The sequence below is a fragment of the Vulpes vulpes genome, chromosome 3 (genome assembly GCF_048418805.1).
Source record: "Vulpes vulpes isolate BD-2025 chromosome 3, VulVul3, whole genome shotgun sequence".
Lineage (NCBI taxonomy): Eukaryota > Metazoa > Chordata > Mammalia > Carnivora > Canidae > Vulpes > Vulpes vulpes.
Genome location: NC_132782.1, coordinates 88,414,858 through 88,442,174, shown reverse-complemented (window position 1 = coordinate 88,442,174; position 27,317 = coordinate 88,414,858). Strand labels below are relative to the sequence as shown.

The 27,317-nt window shown below is 39.6% G+C and overlaps 1 protein-coding gene across 3 annotated transcripts in view; it reads left to right on the top strand.

Annotated features, from left to right (window-relative positions):
* The window catches only part of SDK1 (sidekick cell adhesion molecule 1), an 885,268-nt gene that overhangs the window by 352,472 nt on the left and 505,479 nt on the right, over positions 1-27,317 (top strand). For all 3 annotated transcript variants that reach the window (XM_072753253.1, XM_072753252.1, XM_072753254.1), the window contains exons 3-4: positions 5,391-5,497; positions 7,772-7,919. In XM_072753253.1, coding sequence (XP_072609354.1) covers positions 5,391-5,497; positions 7,772-7,919 — 255 coding nt within the window. The remainder of the gene's footprint in view (positions 1-5,390; positions 5,498-7,771; positions 7,920-27,317) is intronic.

The window sequence follows — 27,317 nt, the reverse complement described above, 5'->3', positions numbered from 1 at the left end:
CCGGGAGAGGACTGCCCAGAAGTGATGGTAGTACTTACCATGCTCACCACATTGGGGAGTGGGAGTGGGCTGTTCTCAAAGGCATATCAAAAAACCTCATAATTTATGGGGTTATTATCTTGGATTTGTAGTGGGAATTATTAACCCTTGACCAAATACAACTGTGATCATGCCTGTTCTCACAGGCATATCAAAAAACCTCATAATTTATGGGGTTATTATCTTGGATTTGTAGTGGGAATTATTAACCCTTGACCAAATACAACTGTGATCATGCCTAAGATTTTATAAATAAGACCAGAAAGGGTCAGACGACTTTCAAGTATTTTTGAAGCCTCGGAGATCAAAACTCGAGTATTTATAGAAATACAACAATATCCATCACCAAACAGGATAAAATCTATAATGTCTAGAATGGAATCAAAGATTATCAGGCACATAAAGAGGAAGAAAAGTATGACTCATAAGGACAAGAAAAACAGTCTATTAATCTATCAAGCCAAAGCTGACACAGATGTTAAAAGTAGAGGAAGACAACGAAACATCATAAATATATTCCAAGTGATCAAAGCCAAATACATACATGAAAGATATTAAAAGGCAGAAATCAAACTTTTGAGGATGAAACCTATAATGTCTGAGATGAAAAACACTTTGGATGGGATATCAGTTAGACATTGCAAAAGAAAATGTTAGTAAACTTAAAGTTATAGCAATAGAGCTATCCACAATGAAAGGCAGAGAAAAAAAAAAGGAATCAAAAACAATGAAATGAGCATTAACAAGTTAGAGGACAGCTTCAGCCAGCCTAATGTATATGTGATTGGAATTCCAAAGAAGGCAGGAGCAGAAAAATATTTGAAGGAATAATATTGAAAATGTTCTATATTTGATGAAAACTACAAACCCACCAATGCAGGAAGCTCTGCAGATCCCAAGAGCAGATATACTGGCCAGTGCAATGAGGAAAACAAATACAAGAGAAATAAAAGGCATCTTGATTTTAAGAGAAGACATAAAAATATCTTTTTTTGAAGGTGACATGATCATCTATGTAGAAAATGTGACATTATCTATTAAAAAGCTGCTAAAACTAATATATGGACTTAGCAGTGTATCCTTAGAAGGATACAAGATCAGTATTTAAAAATCTTAAGACCCAGAGACAAATCATGTAATTATGCTTCATCGCTAAACAATGGGAAAAACTCCTCTACTTGTGTTTTGTTTTTAATCTGCTCTGCCCCCTACTCATCAGGAGGAAAGGTCTATTTAATTGAGAACTGTTTTTGTTAGATGACATGTAACCAATTGGTTTCTTATCATCCCATTAAACTAAGTGTGATTCCTGACTGGGTCTTCCCACAAGGGGCTTAGTTCCCCAAGTTGTTTGGCTTCAGTTTTCCTGACTTGTTTTATAGTCACTCTTCTGCTGGTTAACTCTTCATTGATTCTGTCCTCTTTGAACTGCCCAGCAGTTGTACTTTGGCTCAGATGAACTAGTATTGCACATTTTGGCTAAAATAAGTAGAATCCCTTATAGTCCCACACTGCTTAAGGCTCTGGGTCCTTTAATCTTTTTCTTAACATGTTTCTGTCTGGACTTTTCATTTCAGTATTTTACTTGTGAAAAAAGTTATAGACTGATCCCACTTTTGACTATTATTCTTTTTAATTTCATGTACTTATAAAAATAGGAAACTTACTTATAAAAGGAAACATAAAAATAAAATTGAAAGCCTAATTATTTCTCCTCACATCTCCAAAAGAAGAATCAAATTAGTTCCAAGAGTATAAATGGCTTACCAGGTTTGGTTTTGTTTTGGTTTTTTCCTTAATCATTTTTTTTCACTGTGAATATAAGATTGGGCTTTGGGCCAAGATATGAAAATTTATAATAGAACTTAGTTGTTTGTTTTCATGCAAAATAGATATTTTTATACGAGCATAAAAGGTTTGAAATTATGGGGAATAGTCTTACCTGGAATGGCATAAAATGGATGTGGACCCCCATTCAAAGAAAAAGAAAAAGCTTTAGATCTAATTTTAATGAGCATGAAAATTCTCTCTTGTGAATTATATTGCCTGACCTGAGAGGAAGAACTGAAGATGTGCCTTCATTATTCAGAACTAGAGTAGGTCTTTGTAGACTTGTGTCCTCAGTCATACTATATTATTGTTGCTAGAAGAACTGCTCCATAGTAGCTTGTCTGCAAGCAGGCAGTATAGTGTCAGATATTTTCTAAAATTTTAGTATTTTATGTTCAGTAAAAGTCATAATAGGTTAATTTATCCCAGTTTTGGAGGGACTGTTAATCACCTAATGATTCTTACTGGTTTACCAGGAAGCCATGATTTTTTAAAGAGAGAGGATTCAAAGAGGCATTATTTTTTTCCTGTGATCATGGTAAGTGCCTAGTAACTTCAGAAGTTTCAACTGAAATTATTTTGGCTTTGTCCTGTAGTGTAGATATTTGGGGAATTCTAGGACAAGCCACAGAAACAAACTCTTTCTTACTGAAATGGAACAGGAAGTTATTGCATGGACTTTGGGTTGCTGTTAGAATCAATCACCAGGCAGGCTGGGCACTGGGAAGGGAGTGAGATGAGGCAGCTAGAGCCACATCAGCCCAAGAGCCAGTCCTGCAAGAGTCCTGCACTAGTTCAACTGGAGCCTGGATGCTGCTGTTTGAGCTACTGCCCTGACTGGCAGTAGACACCACAGTGCTCCCCTGGTTACAGGCTCTGCTGTACCGTGGCACCACTTCTGTCTCCTTTAAGTCCTATTCCTGTGCATCACCAGCCTCAGTTCTAAAAATCCAGAGTACCTGTGGCCAGTGGTCATGCATTATCTCATCCTGTGTCCAGGAGTCTGCCTCCACTGAGACTCACCAAGTAAAAAATTCTCAGAACACAGGAAAATAGTTGTAGACCTCAGACAGACACAGGAAAATAGTTGTAGACCTCAGACAGTGTCAAATGTTCACTTTAGGCAGGGCTAGTCAAGCAGTTTATGGACTGAAATGGAGCTAAGTTGCTTGCTATGGAAACTCTGGGGTGGTTCTTGTGGCTCATCTGAGAGGCAATTCAGAACTGAGGTATTGTCCTACTTAGCAGAAATGGACATTAAAACTCTTGGTTTTGCTGTGATTTTGTGTTTCATTTTCTTTAATTTGCTGTTCCTGATAATGAACTAGCCCTGGAAAATGTTCTGTTTGTCTAGTAGAATTCTGCTTTTATACAGTGAATATAAACATTCCCTGCTGTGTTTATTTGAAATAGGAGCAGGCATTTTCTATATTTTAGTGGCATATGGTACTAAGATTTTATCATACTTTCTTATAAAGAGCCAGGAAACTTTTTCTGCTTAAAAATGTGTGTTTATAAACAATAGGCTTGCAGTGAATATTCCCATCTGTTAGGTGAACATAATTTGTGTAGGAATTCCTGTAATAGGTGGAGTACTTTGGAACTTTTCTGTATATTTTTTTCCCTGGTGAGACATTAGACTAAAGAGATGGTACAAAACAGCATATGCCTAATATTCAATTTTGTATCTGCTCCTCCCTATGGTTTGAAAACACTGCTATTTTTGTGCATTAGTACATAAGATTACTATAGAAATTCATAAGAATTTAAAATCTATTTAGGATACTACAAAAAAAGGGAAAATGGAATGGATAACAATTATATAAATATGGAAATGTTGCCATGATGAAACTGTTCATGTAGTTTCTCAAATATGTACTCCCATAACTTGTGTAATTTCATCTTCAAAAAGTTTTGTTGACTATAACTTAATCTCAAAACTCCTCCTTATTATGATCATAGTATGTGACAGAGCTGCTCATCCTTCTAGTCTTGATTTGTAATTTAAATAAATGGCATTGACTCTTTGTGTTCAATTTGATATTATTCTTATTATCCACACTAATTAATTTTTTGTTTGAGATGAGTCATTCCTCAGAATAAAATTTTGAAGATTAAAACTCAGCAATATTTTTTCATAAAAGATTTTATTAATCTTGTCATGGGAATATCAAGATGGTTATCAGAGGGAAAACATACTTTGATTAATATTTGCTTAGTGTTGAATTACCTATATTGTCCAAATGTTTTATTCACTAAAAAATATGCCTTTAAGTTCCTTTTTCAGGTTAATTGGACATACTTGAAGATGAGCAATCAGTTGAATATAAGCAATTTCAAGCTATGCTTAGGAACTGAGCCAATAAAGCATACCATACATGGTGCTCTTTACCTAATTTTTAGAAGTTTCTCTGATTATCCTTTGTGAGAAGTATATTTAAGTTGAAGATAACTATTAACGTCTTTGTAATAAAGGATAGCATCACTGAGTTTTCTCTTTTTCAGGAAATAGGCTACCATTAGATTGGATGTTAACTTCCCTTTTCTTTCTTGTGGTAGGCAACTTCCTATTTGTAAAAAGTATCCAGGATGCAGCCTTATTCTTGTGTGTTTATGAAGGTGGCCTAGAAACCAATTAATGTATTTTCTTAGGTATTGTAAAAGATTTGGGCTCTGGGGCTATAAAACTCACTTCAAGTGGTCCTTGGTTATAAATTGTACTTGCTTATGGATATCAAAATATCCTAAGTTATAAAACTAACAGTAAACCTGTAAAGCAGAGCTTTTATGGAAACTGTATCCTCTAACTACTTTTTTCCTTCTATAAAATGTTACTGAAGTTTTTAGAAAGGCATTGATCTGAAGGACATGATTACTTAAAGTCACAGCAATAGAAAATACCTATGAAATCACCTTTCAGTTACCCAAAACATTTTTAAAGTTAATGTCAGGGCCATATGTGGAAAAGTGAGGGAAGTGTATGAATTGTGGTCTACAGCAGTAAGTGCAGAGGGGAGCTGTGTCATGATGCTACTGCTGTCTTTGCTTTGATGACACCTGTAAACATTGTTTGAATTTTTAGGAAGAGTGACACAACACATTATGATGTAAAGGTTGTTGCCAGTTCTAGAAATAACTTAGATTCTGAGAGAAAGAATTATACACACTTGTAGCTAAAAGGTCTAGTTTAAGTGTAATGACCTATAGCTATTTAATATTTGTTTTTATTCATCTCGTTGTGAGTGTTATCCACTACATGCATGGCAGTGTACTGGTTGCCAGAGGCATAGTGATGAACAAGGCAGGTCTAGAACCTAGCTTCATGTACTCTTGACAGCCTAGTTGGGGAGACAGACAGCTATTATGTAATCTCCCAGATAAATTGCAGTTGAGGTGTATTGACTACAGAGAAGGACTGGATAAACATTAGTTTACCAAAAATAAAATATTTGTTGAGCACTTGTGATGCTAGAACTTCTCTGGATATAGAACCATTAACATTTCTTTTTGGTATTTGGCAGGTATATTATCCCGTCTTTACAGAGGCATGATGCTGGGTTTTACCGCTGTGTGGTGCGGAACAGGATGGGAGCTCTCTTGCAGAGAAGATCAGAAGTTCAAGTCGCATGTATGTGTGGAAAAGTCTCCATATGATGAATAACAGAAACAAAATGTCTGTGGAGAATGTTGATCAAAATCACTTTTAACCATTGTAGGAATTGAGATTCTGTCTTGGATTCTATTGGGAATAGAATAATTGCTAAAGTTGTTGGGAGATAAACAGCCAGTAAGGCTGTTCCGATGGTGACCGGGCTAATGAGGTAAATGCCACTCCTGGCCACTCAGTAAGGAACTTTGTCAGGCCCTGTGCAGGAGAGAAAACAAAAAAATTAACTAGATGCCTTCTGCTTTATGATCAGCTGCTCTTAGCATTTATGATACTCAGGTTCATGTGTTTTTCAAATAAAAAATTAAACCCAGTTAGATAAAGTTTTATCAGTTCATAACCAGTTCTTTCCAGGAAATTATTTAGAAATCCTTTAACCACACAATTAAAAAAAGTACGTAAATAACATCCTAGACAGTATTACTGCTAGTGACTTGATGAATTCTCTGTGGGGCAGACCCATTTTGGAGTAAAAGTAACTAAAGGAGACACCAGAATGCAAGGACTTTGCATTTGATGTCATGTTCAGGAGGGATTGGAGAGATGAGCTGACTGATGCAAAGTACTTACTTAGTACTTTTGTAGTCCAAAATCTGTGAAGAGTCGGGTCCATCTAAAATGGCCTATCTGCTTTATTACATTTTGAATTTACTACTAAAATGTCTCCTCATTTAAAAGAAAGCAGAAAGTGTAATGAAGCTTTAAGTTACATGTCAAGGGCAGCCCGGGTAGCTCAGCAGTTTAGCGCCGTCTTCAGCCCAGGGTGTGATCCTGGAGACCCAGGATCGAGTCCCAGGTAGGGCTCCCTGCATGGCGCCTGCTTCTCCCTCTGCCTGTGTCTCTGCCTCTCACTCTCTTTCTCTCTGTGTCTCTCATGAATAAATAAATAAAATCTTAAAAAAAAAAGTTATGACAGATTTGAGAGAACTCTAGAGAGCTCCTAAATTGGCCTGCCAACCAACGATGACAATATTTTCTTATTTGTTTTTTGACCACAGGTAAGGCCTATAGTTTTCAGCCTTATTATATCGAATAAAATAATTGCTCGTTACTCTCCTATTCTGTAATTACTAATGACCAAGTGAGGTGCTAATGCTGTACATGTTTAGTTATGTTTTTAATTAGGAAGGCTTAACTTTTCTAAAGTGTGAAGTCACTCAGCTAAATCTTTCTGCAGAATAATTTAGAACTTCTACTCAATTGAATAATTGAAAACATAATTAATAAATGCAAAGTTCAGATCAATACCCCAAACATATTTGAATAGGTTAGCAGTTTGGAATTTATTATAATGTATTAAATTCTATTATGTAATATTAAATTTTGGGCTTCTTTTGGTTATTTATACTCTTGTTTCTATCATTTATCTCTGGCTCTTAGATTTTTTCTCATCTCTCTTTTCTCCTTCTTCTTAATAATAAGTTTTACTTTGAAAATAAACGTGACTGTTTTCCTAATGTTTCATTAGTTTCATCTCTTTCCTAGAATATTAAATCTTCTTATTACATAGGAAATAATTTCCTTTGAATAAAAAATCCATGGATAATAGAGATTTTCTGTGGACTGTCCAAATTTATATGCTTTGAGACAAGGACATAGTATGTATGCTGTATGTGTGTATACACATATATCTGTATCTAAGCATAACAAAGACAGTTTTTGAAAGGTTCAAATGTTACAAATCAACTTACAATTTTTAATTGGCTTCTTATACCTACATTCTAATGACTGGGTTTTTTCCTGAGAACCCTCATTTTTTAAGAATGCTGTTAACCAGTACCACAGGAACTGGAACAAAGCCTGCTTGCCCCAAATTAAAAAAAAACTGAACAGGGGGACCATGGCTGCCTGAGTGGAACTAGCTTGAGACCCTGGGGAGTGGGGTGATAGCTAACAGTGCTTCATTACAGTCTTTGTGGTGGATCCCTTTCCACTGTTTATTCCAATATTAAAATCAGTTGCAAACATTTCATTGTATTGCAGCGACACAAAGACCATGAAGTTCTGCTGATTAATGCATTTCGTGGGCACTTTGGAGGCACATGGCTCTGTCTCATGCTTCACTTCACCAGTTGATCTGCATTCATCAGCATTACTACTCAGTCTCTCATCTTATTGCTTAATTATAGCAATGTCAGTGACTTTGCTGTAATATATAGTTATTTACATCTTTGACCCTTTCCCCCCAAAAAAAAGAGTTTTCTAGAACTTAAAAAGTCTGATTTTTCTCTACAGATATGGGAAATTTCATGGATACAGACCAGAGGAAAACAGTGTCTCAAGGACATGCAGCGGTTCTCAACTTACTGCCCATCACCAGCTGCCCGAGGCCACAAGTGACTTGGTTCAGAGAAGGGCACAAGATCATTCCCAGCCACAGAATGTAAGTTGCCCCAAACTATAAAATATAACTCATTACACTTCTTGGCATCATTTACATATTATTTAATGAACTTCACTGTATCAGTTAAGCCTTGAAAAGAATAACATACTCTGGTAGTCCTTCCCCAGTCTTTACTAAGCAGCTGTTTGGAAGACTTGGCTTGGAAATGTTGAAGCAGTTTACAGAATTCATCATGTAAAGTTACTCTTGGGTGGGTTGTGTGCCCTGAATAAAGCACCCTTACTCAGTTATTATGGTCCGTTTTTTCTCCTTTCTTGCATGTACTTTTTGAGATGTCATTATCATCTCTGAGTTGTGTTTAGCTCCAAGTACTAATTTAATGAGTGCTAGTATTTACGTATAGAGCTGTGGGTTTTTTTCCTTCATTTTACTGAGCCATGTTTGATACTACTTTCTCTGACGATAAAACAGTAATTACTGCTTATTTCTCTTTATCCTTTTATCCTACCGTGACAGTTTTATTTCCCTTCATCTAATTAGTGGTTCGTCCATCTATTGCGGAAGAGTTGCTTTGTGATTAGTTAAGCATTATTTCAAGGTGTTCCTGCCTATCCTGCATTCAAGATATTTATCTAATGCCAAACAAATTTTCTTCATTTAGAGCTTGAGGTGATTAAAAAGAACATTTGGTATATATTTCATAACTGGGCATTTTATAATACAATTTAAGGATAATATACTAAATATAAACATTTCAGGGATGAACATTTCTAAAAGAATCATGAAATGCTTATAAGCTTGGGCTAAAAGTCAAATACGCCGTCAGATGGTTGCACTCATACAAAAATTCATGAGGAGAAAATGCTTTTGTTTTGTTCTGTTTTTCCAAAAAGGATATATATAAGATGATTATGGGATAGGTTTTCAGTGTAACTCTGAAAGTCACTGTGACCTGTAAATTTCTTTCTCCCATACCTGCCCATCCATGGGATCCCTTTTCGAAGCCAGGTGTCATGGCTCTTCTGCCTGGGCATCTGAACCTGCCTGACTCCAGACCATTCTTGAGCTTATTTAACAAATGTTTCTATTCTTATTATTGGAAACAGGAAAAATATCGAAGTGTAGACAGGCCATATTTAAACATTTTAGTAAAATACTAATTACCTTAGAAAATGGGATAACTGCTTTCCCTATTATTTTGTTAAGAGTTGCTTGTCCACATTTGTATTGTTTCCAGTGATAACAGATGCTTCTTGAGGTCAGTGAGACAAAGAACAGGGATCATTTTTTTAAATCCTTTAGAAGACTGTTAGGCTGAACAAAAGATAGCAGAGGAAGACTCTTGTGAAATATTTTGGAAGGTTCTAGTGTTGACCATGGTGTGCCTCAGCCAATTTGGGATGAATGCTGGGGAAGAGTGGTTGCTAGGAGGGTGGGTAGATTGAACTAAGCTTCCTCTCCAACATTGGAGCTTCTAATTAATGTCAATGGGAGCACAATCCACAATGGAAGGATTAGTTTAACTCAGGAGCAAGCTGCTGTATAGCAGTTCACTTGTTGACTTGTGGTCTAGCCATAATCCATAAGACAACATTTATTCAAGAAGTATGAAAGGAGATAGAATGAAATAACCACTCTTAATTTTTTAAGCTTTTCCTTTTTTACTTTCAGATTCTTTCTAAAGACTGTTTAATTCCTGATGAGCTACTAATGTAAAGATGCTAAGTAGGCTTTAACTTAGTGTCCTATCAAACAAATGGTATGCGAAGCTATTGATAAATCTCCAATCTTAGAATAATATGCCTGTAATCCTTTATGTTAGGAGAGATTGGTTATGGATATTTCCACGTTCATAAGGCCTTTTGTTTCATATTTTCTACCTCATCATCTCCTCTATATTTATTAAGTACCTGCTATGCGAGATGTCATAAATCAATTTGTGTATGGTTTTCTTCATAAATTTATTCAAAGATACATTGCTTTACACTTCTGACAAAGTTCGGCTTTGTACAGCAGTTGGAAGGGAATTTCTGCATGACCCCTGCCTAGATGGTTGGCAGACAAAAGTCAGATGGCATTAGATTTGTTGTGCTCCACCAGTGTTGTCATTTAAACACTGAAACATTTGGCTCAAAGTGTTTCATACTGAAACAGGTCAAGCTTCTGTACCTGCTGTAAGCTTGTCAGTTCCCTAACACAGCTGGGGAGATGGTCCTTTGCCATGGGGAGGAGGAGCCTCATCTTACCAGCCCCACCTCCTTAATATATATATTTTAAATTTTATTTATTTATTTGAGAGTGAGCACATGGGGTGCGGTGTGAAGCAGAAGAAGAGGGACAGGCAACTCCACATTGAGCACTGAGACCTACTTGGGCTTGATCCCAGAACCCTGAGATCTGACCTGAGCAGAAACCAAGAGTCAGACACTTAACAACTCAGCCCCCAGGCACTCTCCCAACTCCTCCCCCTACCCCCAAACCATGACCTTCGGAATGTGAGCTTTTGGCTTACAATTAAGTGATTTTTTTTTCATTTTCAAGGGAAACAATGATTTTAATGTTTCCTAACTTGAAAAGTCAGTTGAATAGCCTATTCATAATTTTAGCAGCAGCTGTTATTTATGAGTACCTTCTTTAAACACATCTTCCCTGATTCTCACAATTGCCTTCCGAAGGAGTATAGTTAGTTGTGCTTCTAGAGATCAGACTGAAGATTAGAGATGTTAACAGGCTCACCCAAAGACACACAGCTGACCAATGGCAGAGCTGAGGTTCCACCCCAGGCCTGTCTGGCTCTAAGTTTCAGCTGTCTACTGCACTAAGCTAATTCTTCTTTTCACTTTATTTTGCTGAGCCTTCTTCTTTTGATTTATTTTTCCAAATACTGCTTTTATTCCTATTTCTCCCTTTTAAGAACACCACCTTCAATTTGAAATAGTACAGGTTGCCGTGAGCCACAAGCACACACAGAAACATGTGCCCATAGCGTTGAGCATGCCTGCAAGTGTATTATTTATCCATTGCATTGGGTCTATAAGTCTCTAACTTGAGAAATTTTTCACAAAAGAGAAGGCAAACATGGTTTTCCAATTAAGGCATGGGCTTTATGACATTCAGAGACCTAGTGGGGGATGGGGTGGAAATGATGTCTGTACAGCACAGGGTGGGGGCAGCAGGAGAAAAAGGGCAGCTGCCATGTGCAGAACCCCGCACCTCACCACTGCAGCCTCTTGATTCTTGAGCTACATACTTGTTAAATAAGGAGGCTTAAATTGTGTAGCAAAAGGAGCAGCAGAAATCCATCATTATCCCAGAAAAGTAGCTGAAACGAATGTGCCAGTGGTGGACGTGAGCTACCTCACATTCACATCAGAATGAGGCTAAATGTAAAACTCACAAAGTTCTGATTGATGGGATGCCTGGGTGGCTCAGTGGTTGAGCGTCTGACTTCAACTCAGAGCACGAGTTTGGAGTCCCGGGATCAAGTCCCACATTGGGCTCCCTGCATGGAGCCTGCTTCTCCCTCTGCCTATGTCTCTGCCTCTCTCTGTGTCTCTCATGAATAAATAAATAAAATCTTTTTTAAAAAAAGTTCCAATTGATGTTTGGGCTTTACTTACCCCCATTCATTCACTGAGGACTTATTGAGGGTATTTACATACCAGGTACTATTCCAGGCACCAGATATGCAGCAGGAAACAAAGTTCTTGTCCTCAGGGAGCCTATCTCCAAGTGGAAGAAAACCGATGACATGCCAGCTGGTGATAGTAGTGAAGAGAGAATAAAGCAGGAACAGAGTGGGGAATGCAGGGGTCAGTTGGGTTGCTATTTTAGATGTGGAATCAGAGAAGTCCTCTCCCATAATCACCTCTTTGGGTAGAGACCTGAACCAATCTGGGGAGGAGGCCTGGGAGTAAATCAGTGAGAAGAGCACCTGGGATAGGAGACTGGCCAGTGTGTTGGAGGAGTAGACAGGGTAGAGTGAGGGAGAGGGCTGGAGATGAGGTCACTGAGGTAGCTGGGTTGGTTCCTAGACTTAGGTTACTTAGCCAGAGTGACGACTTTGGCATTTACTCTGAGGATCTGAGCAGAGCAGCAGTACGATCTCCCTTGTGATTTTTCTGTTAGGAATTCTGTGATGAATGAACTACGGGGCAGCAGAATCAGGAACCAGTATGCCCATTAGGCATTTGCCACAGTAGGTCAGCTGACTCAGACTGAGCAGTTTGGTTGGGGGAGAGGTAGTGAAAAGTTATCAGATACAGATGTATTTTGAATGTAGAATCAATAGGATTTTCTGCTGGATTAGATGTGGGGTAGGAGAGGAGAGAAGCCATGGAAAATTCTAAGAATTTTGGCCTGAGTAACTGATAACATGGACTTAACCATCTCCTGAATGGGAGAGATGATTTGCAGGCAAAGCAAGTTTTGTCTGTATTGGGGGAGGAGGGTGTCTAAAATTTGTTTTGTAGATGTTTGAGATACATAGTAAATGGTCAAGAAGATCCGGTCATAAGATAGTTGTTTGTATCAGACTGAAGGTCAGGCAAAGAGGTCTAAGCTAAACTTGCGGGTTAGCGTGTTCATGATTTTTAAAGCTCTTTAATGCTCTGTGTGAAATACGTAAGTCAGTTAGCAAAGCCCAAATAGCTCCATCTTATCATTTTGAGATGCTCTTGGTTGCAGGTCACAGAGGATGGCACTGGCTGAGCTAAAAGCCCATGCACTAGAGTACTTACAGAATTCTAGAACAAAGCGAGTAGAAGGGAAGGGAGGAGGAGACAATAGGGATGGAGACAGGGTAGGGGCTACTGGGGCTGTGCTCTGAGGCTGAGGAGCAGAGAGTAGTCAGCACTTGAATGGCTTCCTAGGGATGTCAGGTCCCATGTCCTGGAGCTTGTGACTATGTCAGGTAACCTGGTGGAGCAGGGAGAAGGCTACAGAAGAGGAGGGGACTTGGAAGCTGGGAAGGTGGGACAGAGGAGGAAGGGCGAAGTCTCATGACTGGCGCTGTTGCGTTAAATGCCAGTGCCTCCTGACTGGCCCCTGCCAGCTGCTGGCAGCACTCATTCATCTTGCCTTCAGACGTGACGGGGTGAGTCAAGACCTTAAGCAGCATATTAGGCCATGTCCTCTAGTAGTTTTAGCCTCCCCTGGGTGTCGACCATTGAAAACATCCTTGTTCTGAGAACTGTGTCTTACGTAGCAAGTTATGCACTCCTGGAATGGCTGAATGTATGAAGACGTGTAGAAAAGTCATGTAATGTTTGTAAACTTACTCACCAAAAAGGGGGGAGGAAAGCATAACAAACCTCAAGAAAAAAATGCTAGTGATGAAAGAGAAATGTGTCTTGGGAAAGGCAGACAATACTTTGAAAGAAATGAGAATAAGTTATACTCAGAATTTTGAATAGGTGATTATAGGTTTTATTTATCTAAGAAGATGAAAAAATGCATGTTTATTTTTCTGATTTACTGAATCCAAACAGTTAGTTTGCTATCTTTGCATATCAAAGATGAGTATAGCCTTGTCTTATAAATGTAGTCTAATTTGATAATAAAATTGTTCTATGTTATTTTGTTTTTGATATATGTTCTTTGTTTCCTTTTATTTCTCAAAATGTGAAATGTGAATGTTGAAGTTGTGCAATATTTCTCTCACCTCCAGGAGGTAATTTATGTCGGCAGTTATCAGATTAGGACGCAAAAACTTGTTTTGTATAGTGCCATTCTTTTGCTTAATTGCAGGTTCTTGTGCTCAGATTGCATGCTGTAGCCTACCTGACAAGAATGTGGAAGCACAGTGTACTTGCATGTGTTTTCTGGGGAATGCAAAGTTTATAGATTAAATATTTCAACCTCCAGTCAGCTTTTGCAGGATGACTTGCCAGGAAAGATGTGAATTGTGAAGTATGGGCAGTAAACAGCATCCCAGGCAACGTGCAAACAGCCTGACTCGTAATTGTCCATGCTTAAATACTTGAATGTCCATTAACTTATTACCATTTCATTTCAATCGCTTCAAGAAAGATTTGTTTAAATTAGCACTTGTAGTGGAAGTCACAACTTAATGCTTGGATGAAGTAGATCTGGTTGTAATAATATTTTTATAGTTAACTGGGCTTTCAAAATAATATGCTTTTAAAAATTTTATATTATATTTTATAGGCATTTTGTGAATGTTTATAGAGTATGTCTATACGTGTGAATTGAGCCATATTTGGTACAACTGAAAAAGACTAGGAGATGTGGGCTCTGGACCTGCTTCCACCATTAATTCTGACCTTGGGCAAATTACTTACTCTGCTTTGCTTCCATTTTCTCATGTCAAAATGGGGAAGGTGTGCTAAATGACCACTGAAGTCCTTTCTGATGTTCACGTTCAGCAATGCCCGCAGAAGGGCAGGCCAGTTCTGCCTCTCCCTCTCTGTCTTCCTTCATGCATTCAGTAGATATTTACTGAGTGCTACTTTTGTGCCAGGCACTGTTCTAGCTGTCAGGGGCAGAAAGGAGAATGAGCATTGAAGGGCCTGCCATCAATGAACTATGACCTTGCATAGAAACAGGTTAATAATTGGGGTACTTTCAGGGGAAGAGGAGCACCATGAGGGATGGGGACAAGAGAGCTAAGCAGGAGAGGGAGAGAGTTGTCCTAAACTCGACATTGGGTGGCCGAGGACAGCTGCTCTGCACAGGCAACATTTTAATAACCACATTATTTAGGTATAATTTATGTACAATACGATGAACAGATCTTCACACAAACTGATGAATTTTAACAAATATGTGACAAATGTCAACTCCTGCCCAGTCAAGTAGTACTCCTGTGCCCCCTGCCAACCCTGCCCACTAATCTCATTTTTATTACCATAGTATTGTTTGTCTATTATAGAATTTCTTATGCATAGGATCATAGAATATGAAATCTTTGTGTCTGGATTCAAGATAATTTCTGTGATATTCTCAAGGTGATATTTAGTAACAATAATTATTAATATTTCTGAATGTTAGCATTGTCTTAAGTATTTTCCATGGAATGATTCCTGAGATCCTCCCAGCAGCCCAATGAGTCCTCCCGTTACTATCCCTGCTTTACTGATGGAGCCTAAGGTGGAGAATTGCCAGCAGCTGGTCAGTGTCATTCCCCACACTTGCTCTACTGTGCTGACTGCTTTCTCTGCTTCTATCTGGAGGATGAGTATTCTTGACAGAGAGGACAAATACTTGTAAACCCATGAAAGGGCTTGTTGTATTTGCTCAGCTGAAGGGGCTCTCCTGTGGTCAGGGTGTGGAAAAGAGGCAGAGAGAGTGGTAAAGGAAGAGGGACATGGGACCTGGAGGCATCAGAGTCTTCAAAGGAATCTGGATTTATTCCATATCCAGTAGGGAGTCCTTGCAGGAGTTTGTGGGTTTTTTTGGAAAATGTTTTGAGGTTGTGGTAAAATACATGTCACATATTTACTATTAGCCATGTTTCAGTGTACAGTTCCATGGTGTTAAGTACATTCCCACTGCTATGCAGCCATCCCCACCATCCATGTCCGGAACTCTTTTTGGTCCCACACTGAGGCTCTGTCCCTGCTAAATAGTAACTCCCCATTGGACCCTCCACACCCCAGCACTCACCCTTCTGCTTTCTCTCCCTCATACAGGTCCTCATGTAAGTGGAATCATGCAGTATTTGTCCTTTTTCTCCATTTTTAAATAAACTTAGTATTTTGAGTTAATCGTGAATTCAAATGGAGTTGTAAGAAATAATACTGGGAAGGCCCATATACCCTTTAACCCGTTCCCACAGTTGGTGAGATCTTGCCACACTGTGGCACCATGTCAGGACCAGGATAGTGATATCAATAGGTCAAAACACGACACATCCCCATCACCATGGGTCCCTCCCGTGTCCCATGTGTAGCCACGCCCCCTTCCTCTGGCCTTCACACCTGCCCTACTCCCTGAAAATCACAGATCTGGTCTCCATTTCTATAGCTTCATCACTTAGAGAATGCTATGTAAATGGGATCATGCAGTGTTTTAGGGACGACTTGTTTCACTCGTCCTCATTCTCTGGTTGCTTCCCATCATGGTCTGTATCCTTGCCTAACTGCTTCACCTTCTGTAGTGTTCCATGGTATGGACGAACTACAGCCTGTGAAGCTGCTAGAGAAGGACATGTGGGTTGTATCCAGGGTTCCAGTATTAAGAATAAAGCTCTGTAAACATTTGTGTACGGGTTTTTGTGTAAATAGAAGTCTGTTTTTCTGGGATAAATGCCCAGGAATTCAGTGGCTAGTTTTTGTAAGGAAACACTCAGCTGTTTTCCAGAGTGGTTGTACCATGTTATTTACCCCTGGCAGTGTCTGAGCAATTCCGTTTCTCAGCATCCTCTCTAGCACTTACTGTTCTCACTGTGTTTTATTTTACTCATCCTGATAGGTGAGTAATGATAACTCATGGTGTTTTTAATTTGCATTTCCCTAATGGCTAATGATGTCGAATACCTTTCAATGTGTTGATTTTAAAAAGAACCAAATAGGAAAAAACTAAACTTCTTGAAGTGATAAATATAATTATTTATTAACAAAGTCAGTTGAATCCATGAAAGAGCAGACAATATGCAGCTAAAATGAAAAATATGTCCTGGTGGGTATAAGGAAAAAAAACTCAGAATAAAACACAGAGATAAAAAAGATGGCAAATGCAGAAGACAGGCTAAGAGATAAAGAGGATAGAAAAATCACTTGAGCTCTAAGAAGAGTCTGGAAGGAAAGAATGGAATGAGTGGAGATAACATTCAGAGATAATTGTCATAGTATTTCCTAAAATGATGGATCCTCAGAGTCAAAAGGCAGATTAAGCTGCAAGTAGAATAAATGAAAATATATCCAAATCTAGACATATTATAGTGTCACTGTCGAACTTCAAAGACAAAGATGAAATTGTAACAGCAACCGTACATGTTACTCAGGTTGCCTCAAAGGCACAGCAATTAGATCTCAGCGGACAGCGATTGTGGAGAAGATAATGGACTAATAGCTTCAAAATCATGGAATCCCATATCCAGCTAAACTCGTGTCCCAAACTGAGGGAGATGTGAGGATATTTTCAGACAAGATTGGGAACCTATGTTTCTGAGAGCTCTACTGAGAGACTTACCAACAGTGCGCTTGCAGAAAAAGGACTCTGAATCTAGAAAGGACTTAGAATCTTAGGAATGTTGATCTTTGATTTTTTTTTTTTTCCTACTAGGAAATGTTTAGTAATTGCAGTTTTACTATGTTTAAATAATTAAGCGGAGATAGTTCTTTGGATGTATTTTTTTTTTTTTACTGGTAATGGCTGCAGAGATTCAGCGAGTGTCCACAGTGGGTACCTGAGATCAAGGAGGGTGGTTTTTCTCTTAAGGTGGGAAATACCAGAAAATATTCATATGTTAATGAAAGTTCTCCATGAGAAAAGGAGAAATTGAAGAGTCAGGGGAGGATGAGTAGAGCTAGAGGAACAAAATCCAGAGAAAATGAGAGGTCAGGTAGCCTGGGCACCCACAGAAATAGCGTGAGAGAGAGTGCCCTGGCATGGTGGGGTCCACAGGCTTACACCCGTATGCAGTTGGCCCTTCAGCAGGGAACCTTCAAGAAAAGCAAGGGGAGCTTCCATTGTAATAACAGATGCCTAATGGGCATGTGGTTGCATGTTATTTGGCAGATGCTCTTGTGGGAAATTGAGTGCTTATAGATTTTTCTTTCTTCTGTGAATAGCGGGAGGAGGTATAAGTTTATTTTATTTTATTATTTTATTTTATTATTTTATTTTATTTTATTATTTTATTTTATTATTTTATTTTTGAGATATAAGTTTAGAGTGGAGTATAGCACCAGAAGGGACAGGAAGGTATTGGATCATCCAGGGAGTCAGAGCAAATGGAGAAACACGCTAGGTTCGTGGGACCATTTGAGTGCATGTACATTTGAGTGCATTTGCAGTTTGTGGTAATGGAATTCTCAGGAAGGCTTACAAGTACTGCTGCAGTTGTAGGAAAGATAGCTAGTTGGATTCAGAGAGGGTGAAGTTTTCCTGTCACATGGGAGTGGAAAAACAAGAATGTCAATGGTGTTTGCAAGAGGGTGATGGCTCTCAGTTGTCTCCGAATTGTCTGTGGGATGGTCCTATATGGCAGAGTCAGACTATAGGAGTCTGTGAAGTAGAGGAATGATTGAGTGGAGAAGTGAGCGAAAGTGACTACACTAGGCCCCCAGGTTCTCTCTTCTTCACCTTGGCCACTCCTTCCAGCCCCAGAAGCCAAGTGCCTCCTCCCATTGGAAGGGAGAGAGTAGGTGATACAATGCAGAATGGTGACCTGAGTTAAATTTTTGTAGGGTGAACTTTGACCTTAGGGAATCTGAGAATGGGTATATGGGAGGGAGAGAGAGATCAGGCCAACAGTTATGTTTGCCACATCACCGCAGCTAGACTGTCCAGTGACACATAGCTTCAGGCAGCCTCTCTGAAGTCCTCCTGTGAGTTGAGCGCAGCTACAGCTGAGGCCAGTGGGGTCCCACCCTCCTTTGACTGTGCTCTCTCTTCTCATGCTTACCAGCAACCTCACCCACTTGGAGCAGCCCCACATAGAAGCTGCTGCAGAGGTCCTGTTCCCCATGAAATGGAACTTTCATGGGGTTTGCCAAGGCTGAGAGGGTGACCCTGAGTGTGGGACTGAGACGTCACATGAGAAAGTTTCAGCAGAGGTGAGAAGGTGAGTCACCAAGGTCAAAGCAGGAAGGTGCTCAACCACCTGAGATGGCAGCAGGAGAAGGAGTCCTAGTAATGTAGTTTTGAGTAGCATTGGTGGTGTTGTTGGGTCCAGATCTGAAAGCCAAGAAAGAATTCTTGAGATGTCTTTGGTGCAAAAAAGTGATTTTATTAAAGCATGGGGACAGCCCCCATGGGCTTTTAACCAAGAACTGCCCTTGGGTTATAATAAGGAATGGCTAATTATATATTCGAGAGTTGGGGGAGGTAAGGAAAAAAAGGAGGTGTCCAAAGGGACTTTGATATGCCAAAGAAGACTCTTGGGCTTACCGGAGGCCTTTATATTGTCGAGCTAAGGTTGTTTTTCCCTCTAGCAAAGCATTAACTTGAAGACAGCTGGGAATTTCCTGGAGGATTATTAGGGTCCCATTGTCTGAGCTGATATTATTGCAGGCAAATCAGTGTCTGTAGACAGAGAGAAATGGGAAGCATGACTTTGCTTCAGTGAATGGCCTACAGAATTCTAAGTTTTCACCATCCAGTGCTTCAAACCAGACCCCGCTGTGCACAATGGGAGGAGAGCCAAGATGGCTATGAGAATTTCATGTTTCTTTCAGATTGTTAGGCAGTTTTGACACTATTGGATGAAAGGTCACTCTTTAAACACCATTTGATCAGGTGATGGGGTGTAGCTGGTGGTAGTCCACACTGACAATGAGGCTGGCACTACCACATGATGCAGAGGGACATGATAAAGGTTGTTAGAGGATCTTTTGTGTAGTAAGTTTTATTTGACTTGTGTGGGCAACTTCTGTACCTACTGCTTTGGGATAAGGCTATATCCCAGCCAGGGAACCATTCCTAAGCAAAGTGAATAGCCAAAGGGCAGGGGTGGGGAACTTAGAATTACTTGGTTCCATTTGAGTTGGCAGTGTAGTGTTTAATGACAAGACTTTAATATTTTATGTACCAATTTTTCATTTGAAAATAAAATACCACTTCATTTTACATGAGCAGATCTAGTGACAATAATGCATTTCTTTACAAATATTAGCCTATTATACATCTCAAGTCAGTTGCACATAATTGCATTTCACCAACTCTACATAATACTTTAATTAAAACTAGGATAATTAAAATACAGTTTTAATGAACAATAAATTCTAAAGTTGCCAAGCCTGGAATGTGTTACCTGAGTCATACTTTGCTCTCTTTTTAGCACTTAAATCGGTATCCACATTACATTTTGCAATGGCCACAATCTGAGCAAGAGGTATTCTTTATTTTTTTTTTTGAGGTATTCTTTAAATGCCTATAATATTTCTTTGTAGCTGTAATGTATCTGTCTGTCCCCCTTGCATATTATTGGTTGTTTGCTACTAGTTATAAAACCTAGAAGCAAGGGAAAGTTTTCCTTTGTGTTTTTCCCTGAGTTTTAGTGAGATATAATTAACATATAACATTGTATTAGTTTTAGGTGAACAACGTTGTGAATATATGATCAAAATAAATCTAGTTAACATCCATCACCACACAGTTACAACTTTTTTCTTATGTTGCCAACCTAAGATCCACTCTCTTAGCAACTTTCAAATAGACAATACAGGATTTTTCTTTTCTGAGAGAGAAAGAGAGCATGAGTGGTGTTGAGGGGAAGAGGGAGAGACAGAATCTCAAGCAGACTCCGTGCTAGGCATGGAAGTAGGGCTCAGTCTCACGACCCTGAGATAATGACCTGAGCCAAAATCAAGAGTCAGATGCTCAACCAACTGAACCATCCAGGCGCCCCTATAATACAGCATTCTTAACTATAGTCGCCATGTACATTACATACTCAGAACTTATTTATCTTCCAACTGAAAGTTTATACCTTTTGAACCCCTTCAGCCTTTTTCCCCCTGCCCCCACCTTTGGCAACCACTGATCTGTGTTCTTTCTATGAATTCAGATTTTTTTTTAGTTTCTATGTATAAGTGAGATCATACTGTATTTGTCTTTTTCTGTCTCATTTATTTCAAGTAGCATACTGTATTCTGGGTTCATCCATGTTGTCACAAATGGCAGGATTTCTTCCTTCATTAAAGTTGAATGATATTCCACCGTATATGTAGTGTGAGTGTGTGTGTGTGTAAGTATATACTGCATCTTCATTCATTCATCTGTTGATGGACACTTTAGGCTGTTTCCATGTCTTGGCTGTTGTGAATGCTGCTACAGTGAACAGAGAATGCAGACATCTCTTTGAGACAGTGATTTCATTTCTTCAAATATACACCCTGGAGTGGAATTGCTGGATTGTACTCTAGTTCTACTTTTTATTTTTGGAAAACCTCCAAACTGCCTTCTATAGAGGCTACACCACTTTACATTCCCACCAGCAGTGCAAGAGGGTTCCTTTTCTCCACCTCCTCTCCAACACCTGTTACTGCTTGTCTTTTTGATAATACCCACCCTAACAGGTGTGAGGTGAGGTCTCATTGTGATTTTGATTTGCATTTCCCTGATAATCAGTGATATTGAGCACCTTTTTATGTACCTTTTCGCTATTTGAATATCTTATTTGGTAAAATGTGTACTCAGCTCCTTGGCCTATTTTTTAATTGGATTGTTTCTTTGATTTTGAAGGCTTGGCAACTTAGCCATCCTAAATAGTGAATGTTTATTAGATGAATGGATAAGTATATCCTGAATGAATAAGTAAATAGTATTTATTACTCATTCTGGGGAGATGGTGCAGGACAGTGAGCATTAAATTAAGACTCAGAAGACTAGGGTCCCAGTCTGAGCTCCATCACTTAAGAGCTGTGTGACCTCGGGCAAGTCCTTTACCTTTGTTGTATTACCAACAAAGGTAATACAGTGGGATATCTCAAGTGGAGACAGTAGTAGCTACCCTATCAAGCTCTTGGAATTCCTACAAGGAACATGTATTTGTTGGGTAAAATTATAGATGTAAATGTAGTGTTTTTTTTATCATTTCAACCTCTGCTCATTATACTCTCCATACACATTAACATGCATTAGTATTGAAAGTCAACTATTTATCAGCTCATCTGGAACTGTGGAGTTTTAGGTAGTTTTCATAATGAATCTTTCGTCCTCAGACAAGTGGCACTTGGTATACAGAATACAATAAGTTCACTTCCTCAGCTCTCCTCAGTTATAATGTCCTTGGGAAATTTCAGCCAGTCTTAATATTGGCTGGGTAACTAGGGAAGCAGTGCTGCCTGTGCATCTAATGTATAGTTCATTACACAGTCAAATGTAAGTGACTTTTACCTGCTTCTCTTTTGGATTATTAGTATCACTGCTACTTACTGTCTCTCAAATACCGGCCACTTATTCATTCACTTGTCTATTTCTTTAACAAGTAACCAATTGCCCTGGCATCATCCATGAAAGTTACTCCTGAAGCACCAAATTCCCTAGGAAGGAAATATGCTTTGGACTCTGCCCAAGGGGATACTGTTGTAGTTAATAAGTCAAGAAAACTTTGTAGTACTGTTTCATTTCTAATCCAGACATAGGACATGGTCCCTAAGGGCAGCTTCTGGTGATACTCCAGGATGCATATCATCTTGTTTATCCATGGAGAGCCAAGAGTCAGAGTGCAGTTCAGTTTATATGGGCACGTTGGGGGTTCTGTGTCATGGCAAGCCAGGTCTCATCTGGTCTTGCCCCGGAGTCCTTAGGCAGAAATCTTGGCTATCAAAGTGAAGTTGTCTCACACAACAGAGGAAGGAAGGGATGTGGTTAGAGCTCAGGGAAAGTCACATGCTATGTGTCCTCTTCTAGGGTGTGTATGCACTTCAGGGCTAGGACTTTGAAGAGGCTGTGACATGCAGAAATTGAGGCAGTTGGGGGCCCAGGGAAAGCAGGAAAATGAGACAGATGAGTGATGGGCCACGTCAGCTTGGCCGGAAGTGTGGCTACAGTTGGCAGCCTGTGTCCATAGGTGAGAAGGGAAGCATTTCCAGGGATGGGGGCAGGTATGGTATACCCTACAGAGTCCTTGAAATCACGTTTCCAAAGGCAATAGAGGAGCATGAACTGTGAGGTGAAGACCCCACATAAATGGAAATTGGCTGAAGAACAGAATAGGCTTTAGAAAGCACATGGGCTGACTGAGAACCAGCTGTATTCTTTAAGCATTTTCTAGTTCTTGGCAGGCCCAGCTTAATTGAGGGATTCAGCTCTGTCACATATGACATGGGGTAAAAGCAGTCCTGTGAATGTGCAGTGTGAAAACACATTGCCCGTTTGTTGGCCAGGCTCCAATGAGCCAGGGAAGGTGCTGTGGCTGGCTTTAGGATGAAGTTCCTAGTGGTAAGCTAAGTGATGTGCAGCCAAAGCAGGTGCTATGGAGGGTCATGCGTTTCCTCATCTTTCTGCAAGACTGCTCTAAACCTTCATGGCATTCAAGTAAAGGAAGCAGAGGAAGTCTTATCACACCAATTTTGTGGATGACTGCACAGGGGAAGAAAGTGGCTCTGTGATTTAAGGTCAAATATGATGTTAGTGATAGAGCCAGGGATGGTTCAGCACCTGAATGATGCCTTTCTGGTTATTTTTGAATGTTTATGATAGCTGATCTCAGCTTGCCTGTACTGGATTTGATATGGCAAAAGGGGTCCTGTGCTGGGCATTTGGCACCCCTGCTTCGGCTCCATGATGGCATGTGGCATCTGGTGCCCCATGGCAAGCCTGCAGCTTCTGTAGGCTACTTTTTTTTTCTCTGTAAAATACAGGTGATAATAAACTGGCCTGCTTACCTCATAGCACTTTTATTTTTGTTTGTGGTAATCAAATATGGTAACAGAAGAGCCTATGATGAGTTACAAAGTATCCTGTCTATGTGATGTGGACTCATCTTCTCATGAGGGCTCATTCCTTGCTGTAATCAGATCTGACCAAAGCCTAGTTAAGATCAAATTGCTCGAGCATTTGCATCCAGAGGACAGTCCCTAATGTCAAAGCTGTCATTCATCCACGCGGTCTGTCCACTAGTCAGCAGGCATGAGGCTCTGGGGATAAAGAGATCAATAACACAATCCTGGTTCTGAAAGGCTCACAATCTAGTGAGGGGATTGTAAGTATTTCTTCGGAGTTCATCCTGCGTAGGCTTTTTGTTGTTTTAAATAATAGCTTTATTGAGCTGTAATTCATCTATCATAAATTCTTTTTAAAGAATACACCTTTTAAAGTGTATAATTCAGTGGTCTTTAGTATATTCAGAGTTGTGTGATCATCTCCACTCTCTAACAGAGCATTTTCACCACCTCAGAAGAGAACCCCAGATGCCTTAGCAGCTACTCCTCTTCCCCTCCCCCCAGGTGCTGACAGTGGTCAGTCTACTTTCCATCCCTGTGCATTTGTCTCTTCTGGACATTTCATATAAAAGGAATTATACACTATGTGGTCTTCTGATACTTCGTGGTCTTTATTCAATTGATTTTTTTTACCTCTTTTATTGATCATCATTAAACATTTTAGTGGATCTTTTTTTGGTACCTTTCCTGAGCTAAATTCTACCAGGGTAAAGAAAAGATGTCCTTCATTTCTCTAACAAACATATGTCTGATGTTTCCTTTGTGTTGGGCACTCTGGCAGGTATTCCTATGATGTTACACAGGTCCCTGTTCTCACAGTATTTACAGTAGTAAGGGGAAGCAGACCAAAAAAATGGGCTAGTGAACAAGCACATAAAGAGAATTGAGTGATGAGAAATGCCTATTCCAGGATATAATATTTAGAACAAAATAGAAAGAGAAGAAGCCAACAATATGAAGAAATGGGGCTGGACATTTGGGATACAGCATTGCCAAGAAACTGAAATGGGAAAGAGCCTAGTGATATGTAAGACCTGAAAGGAAGCTGGCATGGTCACAGTGCTATGGGAGGGGGAAGTAGTTCCAGAGGAGGTCAATGAGTCCTGGTCATGTGTGCGTGGCCAGCGGTTGGGGTTTTATTCTAAGTGTAGCAGTAAGATATGGAGGATGTGATTTGATTGGCTTTCAGAAAATTTGGCTGCTTTGTGAAGAATGGATAGTAAGAGGCAAGAGTAGAACCACAATACTTAGGAAGGTCTTGCAAACATCCTGGCAAGAGGAACTTATATAGCCTGAATTAAGATGGGAAAGAGGAAATAGGGGAAAATGGACAAATTAAAGTAATAAAGCAGAATTGGGACACCTGGGTGGCTCAGTGGTTGAACGTCTACATTCGGCTCAGGTCGTAATCCTGGGGTCCTGGGATGGGGTCCTGCATCAAGCTCCCTGTGGGGAGCCTGCTTCTCCCTCCATGTCTCTGCCTTTCTCTCTGTGTCTCTCATGAATAAATAAATAAAATCTTTGAAAAATAAAAAAAATAAATCAATTGCAATGGTATGAATAAATAATAACAAAATAAGGATAACTAAAAAGTAGAAACAGTAGGATTTACAGATGGAGTGGGTATATAGTGGAGTCAAGCTTCTTGTTTCTGATTTGATTCCTTGGGTATATATGTACTGAAACAATGACGACTGGGTAAGGCTGGGTTTGGGACATGTTTAATGTGAGATGTTTATGAAATCTGGATGAAGACATTATCTTGTGTCTAGAGCTCCAGTGCAGATCTGGACTGGGGATGTGAAATTGGGAGCCATCCATATGCAGTCAGTGTGTACATGTGGTATGTAAAACCACAGGAGTGGATGAGCCTTTCGAGGGAGAGAGATATTAGACAGCAAAGAAAAGCAGCTGAGGAACTCCAACTTTAGTGAAGGATCAAGGATGCCCACGAGAAGAAAGAGACAGCTGGAAAGGGAGGGGCAGCCAGGATTAGTCAATGTTGTGGAATCTCCAAGAAGAGAACTTTCTACCTGGTTTCAGCCTACACGTGGTCTTGAAGTCTAGTAGAAACAAAGGAAGAGGAAGAAGAGATCAGCAAAGCACAGGAAAGAAAGGTAGAAGGGAACAGCCAGGGGAAAGCCCTTTGTTCTATAGCTTTCACCACTTTCTTGGTAAAACCTGCACATAGTGGATGCAGTTGTGTTGCCTGGCTGGGAATCAGTCCAGTTTCCCTCTCTGTCATAAACACAGATTAGGAGGCCCTCTGGAAAAAATGTGTGTGGACAGATTAGAAAGTTTGAGATCAGGGATCCCTAGGTGGCGCAGTGGTTTGGCGCCTGCCTTTGGTCCAGGGCGCGATCCTGGAGACCCCGGGTCGAATCCCACGTCAGGCTCCCGGTGCATGGAGCCTGCTTCTCCCTCTGCCTGTGTCTCTGCCTCTCTCTCTCTCTTTCTCTGTGTGACTATCATAAATAAAAATAAATAAATAAATAAATAAATAAATAAATAAAAATAAATAAATAAATAAATAAATAAATAAATAAATAAATAAATAAATAAATAAATAAAAAGTTTGGGATCAAACAACCATCACAGCACTAGTACACACTTCACCCAGAATGATTTTTCTTCGTGTTTTTGTGCTTGGTTTTTATCACCACTGATGGAATTGCACTGTTTTACCTTGGAAGGTTATAAATGGGGAGGAATCCTTAGAACTCATTCATCTTTGAGAGCATGAGCCTTTTCCTCTTCAGTCTGGCTGTGTCCGTTCATGATTAGACAGGGTAAATTATTATATCCAAGAGAAAAATGTTGTCCTTCAGTCATACTGCAGTGTGCAGACTTTACCTTCATAATCAAGAGTCTGTAGTTCCCTGCATGAAGCAGTTCTGGGAGTTACCTATGGTGAGCAGTTTCCAGTGTTGAAAAATTACCCACATGAAGTGTACCGGTGCTCACAGTCATTTTCACACGTACCTTTCGTTCAGTAAAGTCATTGCTAAACCATTATTGCCTACTCTGAAGATCCAGATTACCATTTACTTACCTATACTTTGTTGAGCTTAGTATTCTATCTGAAACCTGTGTCATGCCAAGTTCTTTGAAAAACTAATTTACTGTCAATAATCTTAGTAGCCTTTTCTTATTCTCAAACTTGATGTGGACAAAGAAGTCATAATACAGCTTGAAGCCACTATCTATGGATTAATATTCTTGAACTACATTTAGTTAAAAATTAAGAATTCTGTCTATGGAAATGAATGTGCAACAGTACCTGTATTAATTAAAGTTGGAGAGAGCGGGGACTTGACAGCCTGCCACTGGCTTATCTCTGGTCCTTGGTTGTGAGTGCGATGTCTGGCTCTTCAATGCCTGGCTTTCATCTTAACAAACTCCATATGAATTTAAATACATTGTAAATGCCCCAGATAAAATTTAGTAATTTATTTGATCTACTGATGACATAAGGAATTGTGGCAATCAGGGAATTTTTGAAAAGCATCTAATGATTAAAATAGAAAAATACTATTGGTAAATATTTACTGGAAAATGCCCTGGTCTTAGCATTTTCTGTGATCTTACTACTCTTCTTAGTATCTTTAAGGAGGATAATACATACAGCTCACAAAGAAGCGACACAGAGTGATGGCTGAGAGTTTGAAATCAGCCTGCCTGTGTTCAAGCCCTGATTCTGCCATTTCATAATTGTGTGACCTTGGGCAAGTTACTCAACCTCTCTGTTATCTATGATGCTGGTATCATAATAATATTTGTTTCTTCGGAGGGTGGGCATCACCTGTGAAATTAGAAGGCTTGGACCAGCACCAGGGTCACAGACGGCTATCATAACTGTTTG